This window comes from Dunckerocampus dactyliophorus, chromosome 6 (assembly GCF_027744805.1).
Source record: "Dunckerocampus dactyliophorus isolate RoL2022-P2 chromosome 6, RoL_Ddac_1.1, whole genome shotgun sequence".
Taxonomy (NCBI): domain Eukaryota; kingdom Metazoa; phylum Chordata; class Actinopteri; order Syngnathiformes; family Syngnathidae; genus Dunckerocampus; species Dunckerocampus dactyliophorus.
Window position 1 is genome coordinate 26,426,307 of NC_072824.1, and position 21,396 is coordinate 26,447,702.

The 21,396-nt window shown below is 39.8% G+C and overlaps 1 protein-coding gene across 4 annotated transcripts in view; it reads left to right on the forward strand.

The window, feature by feature from the left end:
- LOC129182537 (zinc finger protein 638-like) overlaps positions 1–21,396 on the forward strand; it is a 25,325-nt gene continuing 3,929 nt past the window's right edge. For 2 of the 4 annotated variants that reach the window (XM_054778784.1, XM_054778788.1), the window contains exons 1-19: positions 63–3,838; positions 6,077–6,138; positions 7,125–7,154; positions 8,090–8,181; positions 8,312–8,514; positions 11,051–11,263; positions 12,337–12,435; positions 12,895–12,932; positions 13,030–13,076; positions 13,856–13,887; positions 15,033–15,152; positions 15,389–15,520; positions 16,389–16,430; positions 17,087–17,224; positions 17,390–17,554; positions 19,017–19,850; positions 19,929–20,411; positions 20,480–20,653; positions 20,736–21,339. In XM_054778784.1, coding sequence (XP_054634759.1) covers positions 2,528–3,838; positions 6,077–6,138; positions 7,125–7,154; positions 8,090–8,181; positions 8,312–8,514; positions 11,051–11,263; positions 12,337–12,435; positions 12,895–12,932; positions 13,030–13,076; positions 13,856–13,887; positions 15,033–15,152; positions 15,389–15,520; positions 16,389–16,430; positions 17,087–17,224; positions 17,390–17,554; positions 19,017–19,850; positions 19,929–20,411; positions 20,480–20,653; positions 20,736–21,339 — 4,819 coding nt within the window. In that variant the 5' untranslated portion in view covers positions 63–2,527. Of the gene's footprint in view, positions 3,839–6,076; positions 6,139–7,124; positions 7,155–8,089; positions 8,182–8,311; positions 8,515–11,050; positions 11,264–12,336; positions 12,436–12,894; positions 12,933–13,029; positions 13,077–13,855; positions 13,888–15,032; positions 15,153–15,388; positions 15,521–16,388; positions 16,431–17,086; positions 17,225–17,389; positions 17,555–19,016; positions 19,851–19,928; positions 20,412–20,479; positions 20,654–20,735; positions 21,340–21,396 lie in introns of all 4 variants that reach the window. The other 2 variants (XM_054778785.1, XM_054778787.1) reach the window with 2 other exon arrangements.

The following is a 21,396-nucleotide window of genomic DNA, read 5'->3' on the forward strand; positions in this document are numbered from 1 at the left end:
CTGAAATCCTTCCATCAGACCACAGGGTGGCGTTTATCTACTATTGAAGTTTGATACCGCCGTAATAGAACCGAAAAAGACGACGAAGAAGCAGCGAAAGTAACAACGTCGGCTGTACATTGGTACCAGGTTGGTAAAGTGAGACGGTGCGTCTTTCCACAAAAATCGGTATTTAAATATAATATCAGTATACGCAAGTACATCGAGTGTTAATTATGTAGTAGTAATCATATTGTATAATGTCGCCATGACACTAATCCTGACCTAGCTCGCTAGCTAGCCAGCTAGGTAAAATGGCTTCCATGTGACGACTCACTAAGACTGGTCTACATTTACTGATTTATTTTGGCTCATGTCTGTTTTTGTTTTAAGTGGGCGTTGAGTGCACGATTGCATTCCTTTTGTGTGTGGACGTCAATAAGATGTTGCTTGGCAATGGTCATTAATTAGTAATCGTCTCGCATTATTTTGTGCATATAACGGGAGGTACTACTATTCTTTCCTGTTCCACTTGCGGCTTGGTTGAGAAGCGTTTAATTGTTGTACCCACGTACCATGACGCCAAACGTTGCTTGCTTCCTGGTAAAGCATACTGTAATTGTGGAAATATTATACAGTTGATTAGTCCTTTACCGGGGCTCTATTTATGCAACCTTGCTTAGTTGCCACCGTCAAGAAATGCATTATTCACAAAAAATTAGGGATATTTTGGGTGAAATTTGAGGATGAACCTAAAATGCACAATAATCTTTACAGGTGAACTTAATGTGACCTTGTATACACTTTTAAATACACGCACACATCTGGGTGTGTGATTCATGCATCCACTAATTGATGTCCTGGTTTTCTCTGTAACTGATATTCTTGCATCCAGAAAATATTCATAAGTACATATAATTTAGTTGATGTTCCAATTCCCAACTAAAGCTATCTCAAGGTCTTTCAGGAGCTGGGATCACACTCATTCTTTTTAAAGAAATGTTTGGACTATATTTATGTAATTTTAATCTGTTGAGGTAAGCAACTCTACTACATCTTTGTGGTTGAAGATTTTTTTACAGGCCCTTTCGGTTCGTCAGGTGAGATACTGGCTCACGTAAAGAAGCAGTTGGTGTCAGGTTGTTCACCCGACGGGACACAAAAGTCCTGTATGAGACCACTTTGACTCTAGGTTATGTGTTAGTTGTCAGTTATGAGGTTTTACAGGCAAGTTTTTTCCATTTAATGTAACTCCGTTTTCAGGGGCTTGATAGTAGTTGAGCAATTGACTCTCCGATTAATAAAGACTCTAAACATACTGCTAAAGCAAGAAAACTCAGAATGGGGCGATGTCAAAAGGACTTAAAGCAATCATTCACTGCGAGTGAACTTTGTCCAAATACGTTTGAGCCCCTAAAAATGGAGGTACAAAAATGTATATAATACTTATAATAATTCCATAGTTTTGTGAAATTTCTGGATTACAAACCGAATCATAACACTGTCCAAGGCTTTCTGCTGTAAGTTTCCAGGAGACACACAAAAATTGGAATGGAATGAATGTAGAGTACAGACACGGTGATGCGTGTTCATAGAGTGGAACCTCGGTTTTTTGTTTAGCAAGCTAATAGGGTGCTAACAAGAAAGGACGTTTTGTTCTAAACAAAAAATATTAAGAACACAGTTGGACTCATACAGTGTATTAATAACACGACAAGATGCGCTAACTGGAGAATGCACGCAAACTGAGGAAAAACTGTGGCATAAATTTTCCACAACTGAAAAACATGCTCACCGTGGTTCCACCGTATTTGTGCTTGTATCTGAGCTTTTTGCTATTTTCTCACCTTCTATTAACCCCCTCGTCAGCCCATCTGAGCCTTTCATTTAGGGGCTCTTTACTTGAGAGTTGGAATTGAAGTGTTTTGGCTAAAAAGTGAAACATCAGAACAAGAAGTTTGGTTGCCTTCTATTCAACTGGGGATATACATACAGGGGGTTTGGCTGCTTTAAAGGTTATCCATAGTTTCCATTTGTGATTTTAACCAAATCAACATCTTTACTGTACATCATTTGCTTTTCTGCCATTAAGGTAAAGCATTGTCGACACATTCAAGTCTGAATATATTAATGGATTGAGACATGCTTCAAAGAAGAAAGCATGCTTGGGACTATGCCAATACCTGCTCATCTATAATAGTGTATTTCTGCTTTTCACCTCACAGCCACGCTGTGCATACAGAGTAATTTGCATCTTGCGTGCACCCTTCATTTGGAGCCCATTTCAACATTGTCACCAGCGGCAGCAGAGAGACTTTAGTCACATTTGGACCTTCAACAGATGATACTTCAACACTTTGATGAGACATTCAGGTTGGATTGGTTTTGGGTATCTTTCCATCCTTGTGGTGGAACAGTTGAAGTACCGTGGTCACAGCCACAACAGGACTGCTGAGTTGCCTTGGCAACTGATCTACCCAAATCTTCTCAATTGAAAGGACTTGGAAACAGCAAAACTGTCATACCACAACAGTATTTGCTTGTTGTGATGTATCACCACCAGTCCCAACCACAAGGCCCGCCGTCTTTTCCCAATGCACCAAGACCTGTTCATAATCAGCAAACGAACCAACAACATAATTCCCCTGCCTCTAACATGCGTTCTGGCTTCCCATTTCCTCGGCACACGCAACTTCCTGATGAGCTGGAGTCAGCTCTTGCAGTTCGAGGAGGCAGGGACACGGACCACCGTCTAACTTACCACACAAATCAGCCACATCAACATCAGGGCAAAGGCCCAGTGTCTGCAGTCAGTCAACATGGAGGCTACAGTTCCAGCCCAATAGCACTCACCTCTGATAATCAGGCTGGTCAGCAAAGGGCAGACTGGTCAAGCTTCCAACCTCCAAATAAACTGTTCACCAACCCTCCATCTGGTGTTAGTCATCACTCTCAACTCCAAGGCCATCACCAGCAATCTCAGACAAACCAAACAGGAACAACCATTCCAAGTTGGGCATCAAGCAACTTGTCCTCTTCTCAAGCCCAGCAACCACATAGTGTTGGTGCACATGGTCAGAGTCTGTATACACCTGAAAATGCAGGAAGTATCTTGGCAAGCTTTGGACTATCAAATGAGGACCTTGAAGTGCTGAGTCATTACCCTGATGATCAGCTAACCCCAGATACATTACCTTTTATACTTCGTGACATACAGATCAACAAGTCGGACAACAAAAATACTGTGGCACGCAACATTCATAACAAGCTGCTTTCTCCGACAAACGATTCTCAGCTGACCGCGTCATGCTCCCCTGAGGTACCCAGTCTTCTGACAGTTACAAAGACGGCAGGTCAAGTCATTGACTATGGTCATGCAAGCCGGGCAAAGGAAAGTACTACGACAAAGACTTTTAAAAGAGAGAAGCTTTCAAGTGATAGGAAAGTTGAATTGTACCCATCATCATCCTCTGCATCCACTCCAAAAGTAGAAAAGGCTGAAAAACGTCAGGTACGTTTGGTACACGTGGAATCTAGCAAGCATGGAGACCGGGACTATCGTAGAACAAGCAGCGACCATCACAAGAGAAGTCTGTCACCAAGTATAGAAGGTCCACCATCTAAATCCCGTATTGTAGACAAAGACTACAGGCACAATGGATCAAAGCCGAGGTTCTCGACTGAATCAAGGAGAGAGCTGTCCTCAAGGCACTCTAGCTCCTCATCATCTGGCACAGCTGCACACATCACCAGCAAGAAGTTGCCTTCCTCCGCCTTGATAAGTGATTTCTCTGGCACGTGTCCTAAAGTGTTTCCTCATTCCTGCACCCTGTGCCACATTGCGTGTGATCATGAAAAGGTGAGTGTAACTATGCCCTTTATAAATGCTCAAGAATTTTGTAAAGGGATGTTTTTGTTAAATTCAAGTTTAAAATCTTCCTTCACCATGCCTTTTGTAAAGAAATATATGATGGGCTCCTTAAATCACAAAGTTTTTTTTTTTTTTTTTTTAATGGGTCATGTTATGTTTTTTGGTTTACCACAGAATAAGATGTAGCAAGCAGAAGGTGGGATATTTGAAAACCTATTTAGGTTACCAAAAACAATCCAGTGTGTACCTTTTTCAGTAGCCGTCATTCATTCATTCAGTTATTGGATGTCCTCATCCGGGTCATGGTGGAGGACTTTGGGCAGAGATGGGGTACACACTGGACTGGTCGCCATTCAATAACCATTCACACTAACAGTCACACTTATAGACAGATGAGAGTCTGCAATTTATGTATTTTAACCCATTTTTTGGATGTGGGAAGAAGCTGGAATAAATGGGCAAACGCCACACAGCGATGCTCCAACTGATGTTCCTTTGATGTCCTGACTATGAGGTCGACATGCTAGCTAACCCCAGGCCACTGTGCAGCCCTAAAGTCTGTGGATCTAGCTCAACTTGTGTGTGTCACGTTGAGACTGAATCAACGTCACCCCTGCTGGTTGCACCCAAGTAGTACACTCAATTTTGCCTTAACTGCTGCAAGACCTGCAATCGGCAACCAGTCCACGATGTACTCCGCCTCTCACCCAGATTTGGCAGGATAGGCTCCAGCTCACTTGAGACACTGGATGGGTAAAATATTCTTAATCCTCAATTTATGCATTTCTTAATTGATTTTAGTGCCCATGCCTAGTGATGTTCTCAAACGGCTTTATATATGTTATAAAAAAGAAAAAGAGAGATGTCATCATAGCCACAACATAAAGTAACCCTGGAAGCCCTCACTATAGAGTTGGTAATGCTGCATAGTTGTGATCAGATGTGTACATCAACTGAGAATTGACATAAACACAATTGCACTCGAAATGATTCAACCCCCATTGTAAATTCCATTTTCAAAAAGTACAGATACATAGATGTATACATGGTCAATTTGGAAAAGAAATGTACCGTTTGTAATGCTAAATGTGTTGAGCTATTTTGTTCCTTTTGTTGTAAGTATAATTTACAATGATTCTTGAATAATTTTGAGTGCAACTAACTGTTCCTTTGTATACTGCAAACTAGTGAAGTAGTTTGTAGGTCTTGATTCAGACTAAACTCTTTGATCACAATTCTCTGTAATGTCAAGCCAATGTACAGTTTTGAAAAAGAAAGTAGACTTTTAGAAGGTTTAGCCTACGAATAAAGTAACTGGTCCTTAGAGGGTCTTAAAACTAGGTAAATACAACTGCAATTGAACAACAAAACTTCAAATATTACATCATGTCCTTATTTATTCACTATAGTACTAAACAAATCCAAATTCCAAAGCTTTGTGAAGTGCACAGTCAATTATTTAAGAGTGTAAGTAGCAACCAGATGCCGCTAATAAAATGCACTTGATGTGATCTGAGTTAAATAAATAAATCAATATATATATAAATAAATATATATATATATATATATATATATATATATATATATATATATATATATATATATATATATATATATATATATAAGAAAGTTGAGGGCCTTTCAAATATTGGACATGTTAAATTGGTTAAAACTGTTTTAATGATTCCAATTAAACTGAAACTGTTGTAAACAGTTGAATTCATAAATGAAAAGTTCAGCGGGTCAATCAGCAGAATTGGGTGGTCAATCACCCTGTCTGCAGCATCCCCACTTTGCCGTTTTGTCAGCTCCCACGTGCGGGTCTTGCACAGACCTCCATTTCGCCTTTGAGGCTGGCCAACCTGCGTTACGTGCTGTGCAAGTCTCCACCCAACTGTTCTGCAGAAGTTGCTCACTATTTTTTTTGTCCATGTATTGAAAGTTTGTACATGTAAAAAAATAAATGTAATTTACAATGGGGGGGTTGTATAATTTTTAGTGCAAATGTATTCGCACAAGTTAATTGTTCCAGGATATATGCCTTTCCACCTTTCCACCCTTCCACCCCTGACATATGAAGAATACAAGACTTTAATTTTATACACAACCCATACACACTTTAAATATCGTTCTGATCAAAGCCGAATTCAGATGAGAACACATTTTTGTGTGCCCGTGTGTGATTGTTTACATAATTGTTTACTTATGTAATTTTGTTTTCTGTAGGACTGGATTGACCATATTAACACTGTTAACCACACAGCTGCCTGCAGGGACCTGCGCAACAAGTGAGGATGTTAAACCATAACTGTACTTCAAGTTCACACCGTTAAAAATTAGGATTTTAAATGCAGAAAGTGCACCATTTCATTCAAATCCAAAGGAATAGGCATTTGCTTAAAGGAAAACTGCACCTTTTTAAAAAACATTTTGCCCATCATCCACAGTCCTTATGTGAGACATGAACACAATGATTTTTCTTTTCTGTGCATTCTACATATATTAAAAACAGCTAAAAAGAGGAAAGTAATTGATACATGTAATGGGACACCTATTTCGCCTAGAAAGCCCGCTACTAAAACACCTCCAAAAACCTCCAACAAGGTTTTATATCCATGCTGTGACCATGTAGTAACAGGTACGGTACATTCATGATAACGTGCCATACTGTACATGCAGTATTTTGGGCATTTAAAGCATTACTAGAACTTCCTTCCTGGGTGCATTGATTTCACTGAGCAATGTAGAAACGAACACCAACAACTAACTCAAAAACGTGGCAGCAGCTCCAACATGTAGCGTTACCTTTCAGTAGTGGTCTGAGGCGCTGCTAGTGGATGTGTGTGGTGAACCTAGTTGATACCCGGCTAGTAGCTAGCCGGTGTGGTGTGGCGAGGTGTTGCTACACCTGTAATGTAGTTCTTTGGCGTAACAATGCTAATAACAATAATAACAATCTTGGTGTAGCATGGTTAATATGCAGGTCACCTTATGTAAATGGATCATTGTTGGCGGTTTTTGGAGTTTTTTGAAGAAGGCTTTATAGGCGGAATGGGTTGCGTGCATTTTTACCTGCCTCTTTTCAGCTATTTTTATATCTTTTAGAACGCACAGGAAAAAGAGACATGTATGTGTTCATGTCTCTCATAAGGGTTGTGGATGATGGGCAAAATTCTATAAAAAAAAAAAGTGCAGTTTTCCTTTCTAAAAATTTAACCATAATGACATTTTCAGAAGTTATAAAAGTCATCAACAGAACCTTTTTGTGTTTTAGGTATCCTGAATGGAAGCCGGATCGGAAAAGGTTAGTTGGAGTCTTCAATAAATGCATCGATGGTGTGTCTCCACACCCATGTTAAAATACCAAGCTTTTGGGATGTCAAAAATTGAACTGACGAATCACTTCACTTTAAAGTCAGACTTCCATCAACTTTTAATGTGAACTATAATGGGAAGTGTAGAACCAGACTCTGCAACCATGAAGCTTTCTTAAGCTTACAATACTTCTATGTCACTCGTTTGGGTGGGTGGGTGGTGTCTTCTGCGGTCTAATCAAGGGGTCCCTGTGGGCAACTAGATGCCAGCATCTTAAAGGTTTTTTTTCTTCCCAATATACAATATTGTCTGCTACCAAAAATGAATGTACTACTAAATGTTTTGATTTTGCGCTATAGAGTCTTAACAATATGGGATTGCACTCATAGGGAAGGGTGTCTACATTTGAGCTGGATCTACAGTGGATTGTTTTATTTTTTATTTTTTGGCTATTAAATGACACGTATGAACAAGCATGGTGTGGGTATTTAATTTTGGATTATTTTTATTCTTTGTAATTTATTTTTTGTCACTTTATTAATCATATCAAATGTGCCGTGCTTCAGGTCTTACGTGGGCCTAGGCCCGGTACGATTAACCGTAGTGTGAGACATCCTAAGATCCCTACTTTGTTTAGAATTAAACATATCAGTGGAGTTGTCTGCACCAAAGCTGTTACTGTGCTTGCAAAAATAACAGCAGACAAAATGCGGGAATTGTTTGAGCTGATTATGAGCGACCCTAATATCCACTTACTCATTGGATCTGAGAGGTGATGATGATTTGTCATGCCAATTCCCAATTCCAAAACCTATTCACTATAAAATGTGCATTCAGATAACTGTTGTGATTTATATCAGTAAAACTAATGTGAGTTGCAAATTCAGTGCTGATTTTTGTAGTTAATTCCTCTCATATTTTAAGCCCTCCCCACAGCAAAAGCAGATCGGACCCTCCTTCCTACAGGCTGTATGGCAGGTCTTATTCTCCCTATGACCATCACCTTCACTTTGCAGGTAGACCACTATATTTTCTACTTCTTTTTCATTCATATCAAATCTTGGTAATGACATAGCAGTAGTTGCAGTTCAGCACTTGGTGCTTTAATTTCATAGTTTGCTTAATCTTTTTTTCACGCTGTTATAGGAGGTTCATCGTATCACAGTGGTTTGAAGCGCCCTTATGGTGATAGAAAACAATCTTCTGACACCAGCTGGAAGGCATCTTATCCCAAGGCTGATCAAAACTCCAAACATGGACCATCCCATTCCTCCACTAAAGCAGACAAGAAGTCAGCAAAGCCTGGAATTAAAACCACTAAGACTGCAAATAGCAAGGCTGATGAACCAGTAAGTCTTTTCTCACTTACCTGATATGAAACCGCTGTATGATCCAGGAATCGGGTGTAAATAACAACTTGTAACTGAGAATTCTATGAGGGAAATTATATCTGAAATTACGTCATGTAGACGTTTGTGTCTTTCAGCTTTGTTTCCCTGTTTCAGCAGTCCAGTTTTGAATTTTATGTTGGGGAACTAGTCTTTCAGCTTTGTTTCCCTGTTTCAGCAGTCCAGTTTTGAATTTTATGTTGGGGAACTTAACGATGATGGCGGGTGTGGCGTTGTTCCTGCCATACAGTGGGATGCATGTATCGATATCTATCTCCACCTACTTTGAAGAAAATTGGCAATTTGTTGTGCCGTTGAAGCATTCATTCCAGTCTGAAGTGAGATGTGAACTAGATGCGTGAGTTGTGGTAGCAAACTGCTCAGCACAGACTTTAGAAATCTAGTGGGTAACTCATCAAGGCTGTTGATGGACCCAGACTGCAGATGATCTCCGACTGTTTTGTCAATGACAGGTGTGAAATGTGTCAGCTCGAGATGTCTAGCTGGCTGCAGAATAGTTATTTGTGTTGAGGAAATTATTGAATTTTTTATACCTTGAACTTTGTCATGAAAGAATGTTGCAAACTCATTGCACTTAGATGTAGAAATGAGTTGTAAGCAACGTTCCCTCGAAGCTGCGTGCGTGCGTGCGTGCGTAAGTGTGCACTGATCTTGTGTTCTCCAGAAATCCTTTTTGCGCAGCAAAATAAATACAACCTGAAATGTAAATAAAATAAACACATATTCTGTACCATTTTGCAATGCAACTCTGAGTGCCAGGCGACTACAAGCGGTAACAACACAAAGACAGAAACACTGTCCACCTAATAATGAGAGCCTGCTGGTATGTACTGTATTTACATACGCAGCCAATCAATTCATTAACATTACTGCATTACTGACTGTAGTACTGTACATGCCGCTGTTTTGCAGGTTAGCGTATAGCTACTGGAGCAGGGAAGCTAAATGCTGCTTGCTAACCCCGTATAATAGCGAAACAAACGGGTAGTGCCATAGCCACGCACCAAGCTAAAGTAAAAAAAAAAAAAAAAAAAGTCCTGGCTGTCGGATTATATGTGGGAACAAAAGAACAAGAGTTTAACAGGGATGAGATTTTTTTTCTTTTTCAAATGAGGGCTAAATAAGTGGCTTAGCCGTGCATGTAGTACTGGCGTGCTTTTATTTTGATGGCTGCACTTACAGGATACAGCAAGTGTTACGCCAAGTTTGCACAAATGATGCCAGAGTTTAGTTTAGTTTTTTTTTTTATTATTACTTTCATTTTTTATTTAGACAAAAGTAAACATATACAGCAAATGTGTCATCACTTTCAAGTACATTTCCAGAATGAAATAGTACCAGAACAGGCTGTTGCAAAACAGAAACGAAATAAGGAAATAACAGTAGACATCCATCCATCCATTTTCTATGCCACGTCTCCTCATTAGGGTCGTGGGGGTATGCTGGAGCCTATCCCAGCTGACTTCGGGCGACAGGCGGGGTACACCCTGGACTGGTCGCCAGCCAATCGCAGGGCACATATAGACAAACAACCATTCATACTCACATTCATACCTATGGACAATTTAGAGTCTCCAATTAACCTAACATGCATGTTTTTGGAATGTGGGAGGAAACCAGAGTACCCGGAGAAAACCCATGCACACACAGGGAGAACATGCAAACTTCACACAGAAATGCCCAAGGGAGAATTGAACCCAGGTCTTCCCGATCTCCAGACTGTGACTGTGTGGCCAACATGCTAATCACTAGACCAATAACGGTAGACATAATTAACAAAATAAATGGTAAAAAAGAAAAGAAAGGGAAAATGAAATGATAAACAGGGTGCTTCCTGCAGATATTTAATTGGATGAGATAGTTCCACGGCTTGTTTTGTCTGAGGTGGACAAAAACAAAAGCTACTTTGTGAAATACGGCTTGCTGACCTTGCTGACCTACAAAATACCACAGAATGGAAGTTGGACTACCTCAAGTTCTCAGGTTTTGGATGGGTGTGACACTACAAGTGTGCACGTCTGATGGCACTTGCAGAGATTCAAGGAATGCTCAGGTCGTTTGTTTGTATGCTCAGACACTTGAAAAATTAGAGAGAACATTGGTTGTAAGGACAGTGAAACTGGAGGGTTTGTTAATTTGTTAACTGTAGAAACAGTTCACGAGAGTTGTTACTACAGTTGGTGATGATTTCAGAAAAATAATTTTTCCTTGTTCTATGCAAGGTTTGGTTAAAAACACAACAAAAGACTAGCTTTTCTCTGTAAACCTCATAATGAACCTGGAGCTTTGACTTGCGCCATTTCCGTTCAGCTCTCTGGCATTCCCTTTTCTGTACCGTGACAGACTCTTATTTTCTCCATTATCCATTGATTGACTGGCACGTCTAAAGTTAATAAAATATTATAATTATATCAATTGTCTATGCTGCTTTAACTACTCTGTGCCAACACTAACCTTGGTCTTTTGTTGTTACCAGTCCACCAAGTCTCCACCAGCCAAGAAGAAAAACGCGTCTACTCCAGCATCATCTGACTCCTCTGTAGCAGACCGTCTGGTTTACCTGACTGGGATTCCAAACCAAGCCACAGAGCAGGAAGTTACTAAATTAGTGGCCTCCTATGGCAAGATCAACAATGTGATCCTCATGCCATGCTCTGAAGAAGAGAGTGAAAAGGGTGACGGATTAAAGGTACATTGAAATTTCAATTTGAAAGTTCGTTTTTGTGGCATTTTATGCAAAAACAGCTTCTTTTTTTAAAGCAAATGTATTGCATACGATTGGCATACTGACGTACCGTAAATTCCGGACGATTGAGTATATCCGAATAAAAGCCGCACTCACCAAAGATAAAGATTATTTTATTTTTTAAAATTTGTTTAGATACTGTATGTAGGCCGCTGGTGTCCACGTAACGTGGGATATTTACACAGAAGGGGACACTATAAACCCTGCAATCCAACCTACTTCGGTGTTCCCAGCATCACTTTCACTTAGCGAGTGCTTTTTTTCATCAGAGTTCAACAGCTGCGGCCGTGTTAATGTCCAAGCAGTAGCTTGGGCATTATACATTTCATTAAACTTACTTAAGATTTGTCAGATCAAAGCACGATCGCTGCATATGACTTCCATCCAAACATGTGATACTAGTGTCTGTTTTGGATCACTTCGAACTACAGTATTCACCACGTCCTGGTATGGCATCATGAGAACTGTAGTTCTTATAGTGTAAGAATAAAACTAATCTACTGCAATCTCCTTTACATGTGTCTTTACATAAATACACGTCAACATAAATAATTTGTACTCATTATTTTAATTTTTGCAATTTTTACTTTTTGTTTAAATTTGTGGAAAGAAGTTTTACAGGTAAAAGCATCATGCATACAAAGTCATAAGATCATTTCAAAATGTACCTACGTTGTTTTGTGACTCAGATAAATAAAAAAGTTGCTTTGTTCAGTCCTGTATTTTGTCAAAAGTAATGTTAAAATATTGTTTTGACTCGTTCTCTTGAACTCATACTGTGTATTGTCCCGTAAGTGACACCACACACTATTATATTATAATCTTGTCTTCCATGTTGTTGAAGTGTACTTGTAGAAACCAAAAAATGGACTTTCTCGCTATGAATTTGAAATAGTTGCTGCACAAAGTGTTATGGTATCTCATGCATAGTCCAGTCAGTAGGTACTATGTTGCTAAAATATAGACATTTTTGTGTTTCTTTCAGAAAAACACTAACTTGTTTGTCTTTTTTGCAGGCATCTGTGTGCATGGTGAAGGCTGCAGATGCTCAGGCTTTGGCTAACTCTGCAAACATCAAAATCGGAGAGCAGCTTATCACTGCTTCACTTGCCAAGGTACAGTACTGAAAGTATTGTACTGGCCAAAGATTTCACCAATCAAACTTTACAGCTCTTTTGGAATTGGGATTCTGATAAATGCCAATATCAATCTTAGCTTGAACTAAATACAGGATAATCCTAAACTACTATATATAATATAATATGTAAATTTAAAATAAAGCTCAGTAAATCAGCTCACGGCTTTGAACGTAACGTTAATTTTGAGGCGAACAACTCACGTGTGACGTGTCTGCAGGTACAGCAGTATTACTGAGCAAAGTAATAACAGCAATGCTTTTCTGTTATAGTCCAGTATGCCAACAAAATTATGTTGAATCTTTTCTTTTGCATTAAACAAATGTTCCAAACAATTTAGTTTTTTTTTTTTTTTTTTTACAAAATGCCTGAATATCGTATTTTTCATAATTGCAGCATTGATTTCACTCACTATTTATGAATTTTCCCCTTTTTTAGAAATTTGAACCAGTCCAGGGTTCTGTCTCCTGTATCAGGTTTGTTAGCCGTATAATACCTTCCTTTTTAAAAATCCAATATTCCACAATGCCACCAATGTAAATCTGGCTCTGGTTTCCATTTTTCTATTTACAGCAATCCTACTTCAAGTCCAGACAAGGGGCCTGACAGAAAAGACTCAGGTAAGTAATCAGATCTGTGTGCTGCTCTTGGTGTTGTTGTGTAGCACCATTTGTTTGGTGTGCCTGAAACACGCATGGAAACTATAGGCCTTTTCCATTTTAGTTTTTCCCTTAAAATTGTACACATAATACCTCACAATGACATGGCAAAAATGTAGATTTTTACAAATGTATTCACAGCCTGCTGAAATCACTGCCATGAAGCTGAAAATTGAGCTCAGGTGTATCCAATATCTACTGATCATCTTTGAGCTGTTTCTAGCTTAATTGGAGTCCACTTGTGGGAAATTCAATTGATTGGACACAATTTGATATGTCTTTTATACTTTCCGAATGCAATGTATGACATGTAAAAAAAAAAAAAAAAACATATGCAAAAAAAATACATGTATATTACATAGTGTATGCTTGTGTCCCTTTTCTCAGAAGTACTTACCGGTATTTCAACATCTGGCAGTTGCATCACTACATGCTTCAAGTGATGTAATATCGTGGTCTAATAACAGAGCAACTCAAAAAAACATATTTAAGAAAAATTGCACGTTTTTATTCAATAAAGCAGCCAGAATGTACACGAATAAAGGACTTGGGATTTCCAATTTGAACTATAAAACATTGAACATCAAAGGGTATGTGAACTTTAGGCTACTATTTCTTGTTTGGAGGAGTCATGCAAAACACAATTGTACAACCCAAGCTTGCCGTTTAAGCAGATGTTTGCACATTTTTGATGATATGCTGTCATTTTTGCTTTTATGTTTTGGATTTCTCTACTTCAGAGGGTGACGCTAACCTGAACACTTCGGAAAAGGTAAATGTATACAATTGTGCGTAAATGTTTCCAAATGATTTGGATTTTTTTTTCTATTTTCTTTTTAATTATGGCTGACTTAGTATCTTAATTTATGCAACCCTCTTTTATTTGCAACAATTCAAACAAAATACTTAACGATTTTCTCAGCCCTGTTCACAGTAGCTTTAAGAGATTTGATTTCTTGTCTCAGAGCAGGTCTTTTAACCAGCTATTCCAAAATAGAATGTGTTTCACGTACATTAACCATAGTATAATGGAATGGTTTAACACTAGCCATGGTTCTCATTTAATTGTGTATTATCAGCTTTGCTAATGAATACATTTACATTGCAGTGTACAGTTCTGCTCAGAGGTTTGAATGTCGTATCCATTTTGGACGCTTGATGATTTACTTGAACACGTCTTTTAAGGTGGAATGATAGTACGTCGTCTACATTTTCAGTGATTTTTTAAATTTTTTTTTAAGACAAGAATTGGGTGCACAAGTTTAGAATTATACATACACCCACATGCGTACTTGGTTAAATGCCCCTTAGCAGGTTTCAGCTCGACCAGAAGCTCATCACATTATCAAGTTTCTGGCATAATTGTTGCTCTTGACCACTGTGACCACTCGTCTTGGCAGAATTGTTTCCTTTAAATTTGGTTGGTTTCCTTGCATAGTCCACAAATGTTGTATGGTTGGTTCTCAGTCCATGGCAGTTTAAAGCTGTCTTGACTGTGCTCAGTGAGAGTTTTGGTTCAGAGGCGCACGGCATTTGGCCGACAATGGAATTAGAGTGTGCATGCAAACTAGAATTGTGTGAGCCACAAATGGCCCCCGCACTGCACTTAGGAACCCCTATTATATAGTTAATGCTAAATAACATGCCATGACTTAGGAGCCGTTTAGTGTCCACTGTACTACCCTGTTTCTGTCTGTGATCTCCTGGAGACATCTGTCTTTTGGCGTTACCTGTCTTGTTCAGCTACATCTCTTTCCGATTTGGAAATTAAGTTATAGTTTTCCCAGTTAACTCATTTTTTCCAGTTCTTATTGGCAGTTGTATGTTGAGAAGGATGGATTGAATTGAACTTCTGTGAGGTTAGCTGTTATTAAACAGCTGTGTATTTTACATTGAATCCATTTGTGTCATTTACAGAAGGGTTTAGTGCTTATCACCGGACTTCCTGATCGTGACTGCTCTGAAAGTGACATTGTCAAGCTCATCCAGCCATTTGGGAATCCAAATGACATTATCTTGGCATCGTCAGTCAGAAAGGTTGGTATAACTTGTATGATATTTGAGATAACTAAATTTAAGGGCAGCAGTGGAAATAACTGATACACTGGGATAGCCTTGGCCTTGTTGAGTAGATTGAATGTAGGCGTCTCATGGTGTCCCACCCAGCATAGTGATCGTTTAAAAGCACCTCAAACAATCAGATTATCCCCTTTTTAATATGACACTTGCATTAAGTGTTAGATAAAGCTTTAATATGTTACCTTTCGTGCCAGGTTCTCGTGTCTGTGCCAGATGTGGAAACTGCTCAAGAGGTGGTGAAAGTTCACACTTCAACTCCTGCAAAAATGAAAGATTGTGAGCTCAAGATGATGAATATCCAACAGCATGTTGGCATCGACACACCAGTAAGGCTTTCATCATTCTGCTTTTGTGTTTTTTTTTCTCTTTTCTCTGCTATTTGATAATTGTGTAGATTTGATGTTCATAACATGTTATTGAATAGCTTTGTGTGGGTTGAAATTGTTTTTTACTTGGAGAGAGAACATAGTTTAACACTTTACACAAAGTAATTTATAAGAACAGCTTGTGAAGCCTGATTAGAGGTGGGTGAAATGAGTATAGCGATTTAAAAACGTAGGCCACTACTAGCCAATGGGTGCTTCTTTGATGGTGACAACCCTGAACTGCATCCCGTAGTTGACAGTGCAGATGGGCATACAAGGCATGGTTTCACAAATATTTTAAAATCCCACTCAACACAACTAAATTGCTTGCAGTGGAAAGTCGCAGCTTGTAAGTCTCTAGCTCATAGGACCAACTAACTTGACTGCTCGCTCCATAATTTTAGTCTTGCGCTGTACATTCAATTATTTTCTCCTTATTATGGTCATAAAGTCACTGCTCCAGCATCCCCCCGCGACCCTAAAGAGGAGAAGCGGTATAGAAAATGGATGGATGGAAGTCACTCAAACTTCCTCAAATTTAAAGAATGAAAATCTCAACTAACAAAAGTATAGACGTCAAGAGGATGAAGAGCGCAAAATGGCTGTTCTGAAAAGTATTGAAGACGTTGAGAGGTTAGAACATGATCACGCATCACTGTACAAGCCGCAGTGTTCAAAGCATGAGAAAAAGTAGCAGCTTGTGCACCGGAAATTACGCTATTTGTCTTGTATTACCAGGTCTCTGTGAAGAGTAAGACGCTCCATGGTAATGTTAGATTTCCTGTTTATGTGATTATTAGTAATGCTACTGGACTGTTTTTATACATAGGTGGCACTCTACAATCTACTGATGAAGTCAATGGACCCATTGGTGAGTATTTTTGCCACCAGAGTTTGCAGTGGAATTGATTGCTTCATCCAACGTAAAACAAATGAATGATAAACAGTACCAGAGTTTGCCAAAATCTCAGTTATCTTTGTATAATAGCCTTTTGTAAATTCTACATTAAGACTGGAACTCTCCATTTTATCCATTTGCACCTTATCTTTATTTTATTTTGTGTAAATATTTTTGTTCTGACTTGTTTTCTTTTTCCTCACTGTGGTTTCAACATGTTCATTGATTTGAATTTGTATTCCTTTTTTGCCTTGCATGGTGTGGGATATGAGGTGTGCCCTTGCAGGGCACATTTCTACGTACAGTGTGATGAAAAGGCATGTGCATACGCACGCTTTGTATAAGACTGAATAGTTTTGCATTTACACACACTTTTTAGTAGAAATCCTACATATTTTTATAAATGAGACCCCTGGACTGCAGTGGTTGCCTCTAGTGGTGCCCCCTACTGTGCGACATTTAAAGTTGTAAGTTCGTAAGTTGTAAGTTATAAATATATAACAATCCATATATAAAACATGGCAGCGGTAACTGTATTTGACACTGACTTTATATTGGTTTGCAGTAATTCAGTTCACTGGTACTGAGAGCAAATTTACACTGTGTGAATTTTATTTTGCCTGAAACAGGAGAACTCAGTTCCAGTTGGCTGGAGTAGTCTCTTGGTGATCAGTAACGTTCCGAACACACCGTTTGCCTTCTCGGATGTCAGGCAACTGGTTGCACGTTTTGGCACTGTTGTCAAAAGTCTGGAACTCAACAATATGGTAAAGAATTCAAATCTGCTTATTTTGTGCTAATATATCCACATATGTGGACTCTTTTCACTGCTTTGTCATGCTGTCCCTCATGAATATTGCAAGTGCTCCAACATGTTGTCAACAGTGTTTTTTTTTTTTTTTTGTTTGTTTTTTTTTGTCATCTCCGCTCAGGTCATTTGTCAGATGGCAACTGCAGCAATGGCCATGTCTGTCTACAAACGTTTCCAGAGGTTCCCATGCATTATCCAAGCAAACCCGTTGTTGTTTTCCCGCAAGCCTGACCCCAAAGCTAGCATGCAGACTCAAGTCCGTTCTCCAAACCTGCATTCACCTGAGGTATGCACTATTATTTGTTGGCCTTCAAAAAGTAGATGTCAATTACATAGCACTTCTCATACATAAAATAAAAACAGTAGCCCGGAAGCAGTGGTGTCCAAAGTGCATATTGTTTTATTGGCCTTGTGGTGGAATATTTCCGTGAGCACCGAGGGAGCACCGAGGGAGAGAAGAAATAAACTGCTCAAATTTGACAAATTTGTCAGAAGGACAGGACAGAAGCATAGTTTTCCAAACGTTATCAGGACTTTATCAGCTGCATGGACGTATTCTGGGTTAATCAGAACCTGCTGATGTGGACACACCATTGGAGAAACTTGTTTTTGGAGACTAGCAGTCTCAAGCCACGAGCAAATAGTCATAACAAAGCAGAGTTTGCTGTTCTAGCAAATCAGTCTGACATGAATTTATATTAGCAGAAATACTCTGTTTGTACAAATCAATTGGCGTATTGGTAAAATATACCATTTCCATTACAGTCTTCAGCATTTTAAAAATAAAATTATTTCCTAATTAATGAGAGATATTATTGGATAAGAGTATTACACTAATTTGCTTGGTCACCGGTAACACAAAGCTTTCGATGTTTTGTTCAGATAGCATAGTACATATTGTCCTACAGTACATTGGATTGGTTTTACAATCTTTAACGTACAAAATGTATCAAAGTGGCCCCGCAACGTTACATTTTTCTGTATGGAGAAAAATGTTATGACACCCCTGCCTTAAAACAGTAAAATGCACACTTGCAGTCTAAGGCGATGTCCACATGAATACAGATTTTAAAAAATAACACACAAACATAAGTTTTTGGTCATTAAAAATGTAGCTTTTGGGAAACTCCGGCCAGGGGTCTGATTTTCTAAAACTCCGGCTTCAGAGTATGTGTGTGGACGGCAAAGACTGAGCTTTTGGCTTGTTGCTAACAGATGATGTAACAATTATGTGCCATCATTTCCACACCAGATATGTAAAATTCAATGTGTGCAATGACAAACATTGGTTTTAAGCATACTGAAATGACTTTTTGTGTGTTTAAGACTAAACATACGGCTACTTTGGCTTTACATTGACGAACAAAGGCGCTATTATGGGCTTTGGAGGATGTTGCTGATGCTGTTTTGCTCTCTAAAACTAAAACTGCTACGACACTCACGCCCATGACAGCGATTTGGTACAAGACCCGGTCCGACAGCGCAGCCATTACTTTGGCATGCGCATCACAGCCTGTGAAAGCGTATTTGTGTGAGCAGAAATAGTTTTGAAACGCCACTCTGTGGATGAAGCTTTTGTTTTGACACCGGAGAGTGTCAAATGTGCGGTTTTAAAGATATGGACATGTGGACATTTATGTGGACATGGCCTAATTCAGAGGGTTAATTTGCCTCATGACTTCTAGTTCAGAGTGCTACTTTCATAAATTTTGATATTGATTTTCTAAGTTTTTTGTTTACTATTGTAGGAAATTCTTGCAAACGATGATGGCAAAACAAGTGCAGCGTACCAAGAAGAGAGAGCAAGTGAAGACAATTCTGTTTTGAAAAAGATAGAACAAGAGCCCCAGTTGTTAAACGACCCTGAGAAGGTGATCAGTCACGATGAAGTGGTGGCAAAAAATGGAAACAACATTGTCACAAATTCAAACATAGTACCTGATTCTGCAAAAGAAGCAGACAGACCGCTAAAGACACACAAGGAGGAGATATCAGCGATTGAAGCAGACATGAAGGCCGACGAGGAGATGCTGGCTGTTGAAGCAGACAAGAAGACCAATGAGGAGATGCCGGCTATTGAAGCAAACAAGAAGATGGACAAGGAGATGCCGGCTGTTAAAGCAGACATGAAGACCGACGAGGACATGCCGGCTATTGAAGCAGACCTGAAGACCGATGAGATGCCGGCTATTGAAGTAGACCTGAAGACTGATGGGGAGATGCCAGCTATTGAAGCAGACCTGAAGACCGATGAGATGCCAGCTATTGAAGCAGACCTGAAGACAGACAAGGAGATGCCGGCTAGTGAAGCAGACATTAAGACTAATGAGGAGGTGCCGGCTATTGAAGCAGACATTAAAACCAACGAAGACATACCTGCTCTTGAAACAGACATGAAGACCGAGGAGATGCCGGCTATTGAAACAGACACGAAGACCGACAAGGAGATGTCTGTTATTGAAGCAGGCATTGCGACTGACAAGGTGACATCAACTATTGATACCGTCATGCAGACAACCATAAATGCAGCCGAGTCCGAAGAAGCGCCTTCTACAGATACGGCCATTTCAGTGTTTACCGAGGTAAAGCATCACAATATTAGTGTCAGTGTCATGAACACGCACCATAATGGTTTATGATCATGTGATCCCTTTCTCAAGGATACTGAAGAGGTGGGAGATGCTGGAGGACATCCGTATAAAGTGGCATCTGCTGCAGATGGAGATCAAGTACACCTGGAAGCGAAAAGGGAAAAGGCAGATGATGAGACGAAAGAGGCAGGGAGAGAAAAAGCAGATGATGAAACAAAAGAGCCAGAGAAGAGCCACATAGAGGCTGCTTTAAAGACGCAGGAGAGGGAGAGAATTGAAAGAGAGGCTAAAAAGGAGAAGGAAGCAAGGGAGAAAAACAGGAGAGAGAAGGAGAGGAGGCTCCGGGAGAAGGAGCAGAGGGCCAGGTGGGACAGGGAGCAGGAGGAAAGAACCATGAGAGACAGGAGGGAAAGAGAAAGGAGGGACAGGAGGAGGGAACATGGTGATTGGTCCTTAGGAAGGAGATCATCTTGGAGGTTTGAGACATATAAAACCTCCTACATGGATGAGCCAACAACTTCAAACCAACCAGATGCTGAGATTCCCGAAATGGCAAGTACATTATTCTGTTTGTTATGCCTTTCCTTCTCTGAAAGAAACTTACCCTGTCATGCACTTAGGGTATGGACGAGGATTTTGATTCGTTCCCATTGAACATGAGCGACTTTGTGACCGTGGATGAAGTAGGGGATGTCGCCGACTTCCCCCATTCACCACCTCCTCTTGCTGCTCCAGAGAAAACCACAGAGCAAGAACAGAATCCACCCGCATGTGTCCCACAGTGTACTCCTGAAGTAAAAACATTTGCTTGTTTTATCACAAATGTATATGTATATCAAAAGACATGCTTTAGTTGTCTTGTTTTTCTGCTTCAAGGACACCCCCTTGGAAATCAGCAAAGGAATGTTACTGTCTCAGCCCGTGAAGTCTGATGATCCCGTAACCAATTGTCAGCATGAGCTCGTGAAGCCTGATGATCCCATAACAGATACTCAGCATCAGCCCGTGAAGCCTGATAATCCCATAACAGATACTCAGCATCAGACCATGGAGCCTGATAATCCCATAACAGATACTCAGCATCAGACCATGGAGCCTGATGATCCCATAACAGATACTCAGCATCACACCATGGAGCCTGATGATCCCATAACAGATACTCGGCATCAGACCATGGAGCCTGATCATCCCATAACAGATACTCGGCATCACACCATGGAGCCTGATGATCCCATAACAGATACTCGGCATCAGACCATGGAGCCTGATCATCCCATAACAGATAGTCAGCCTCTGACCATGACATCTGATGATGCCATAACAGATTGCAAAGATCCGCCTACATCCTCTGCGGAGACCTTGGCTAGTTTATCAGCAGGTGTGATGGAAACTGCAGCCTCACCCACAGAAGTTCGACAAGAATTCTCACCCTTCGACCAAAACCTTGTGCCTTCTTGTCAGCCAGGAGAGTGTGAGACAGGTAGAACAATAAATGTGTCAAGAATAAGTAACCTTAAGGTTTAGTATTAACCCTTGT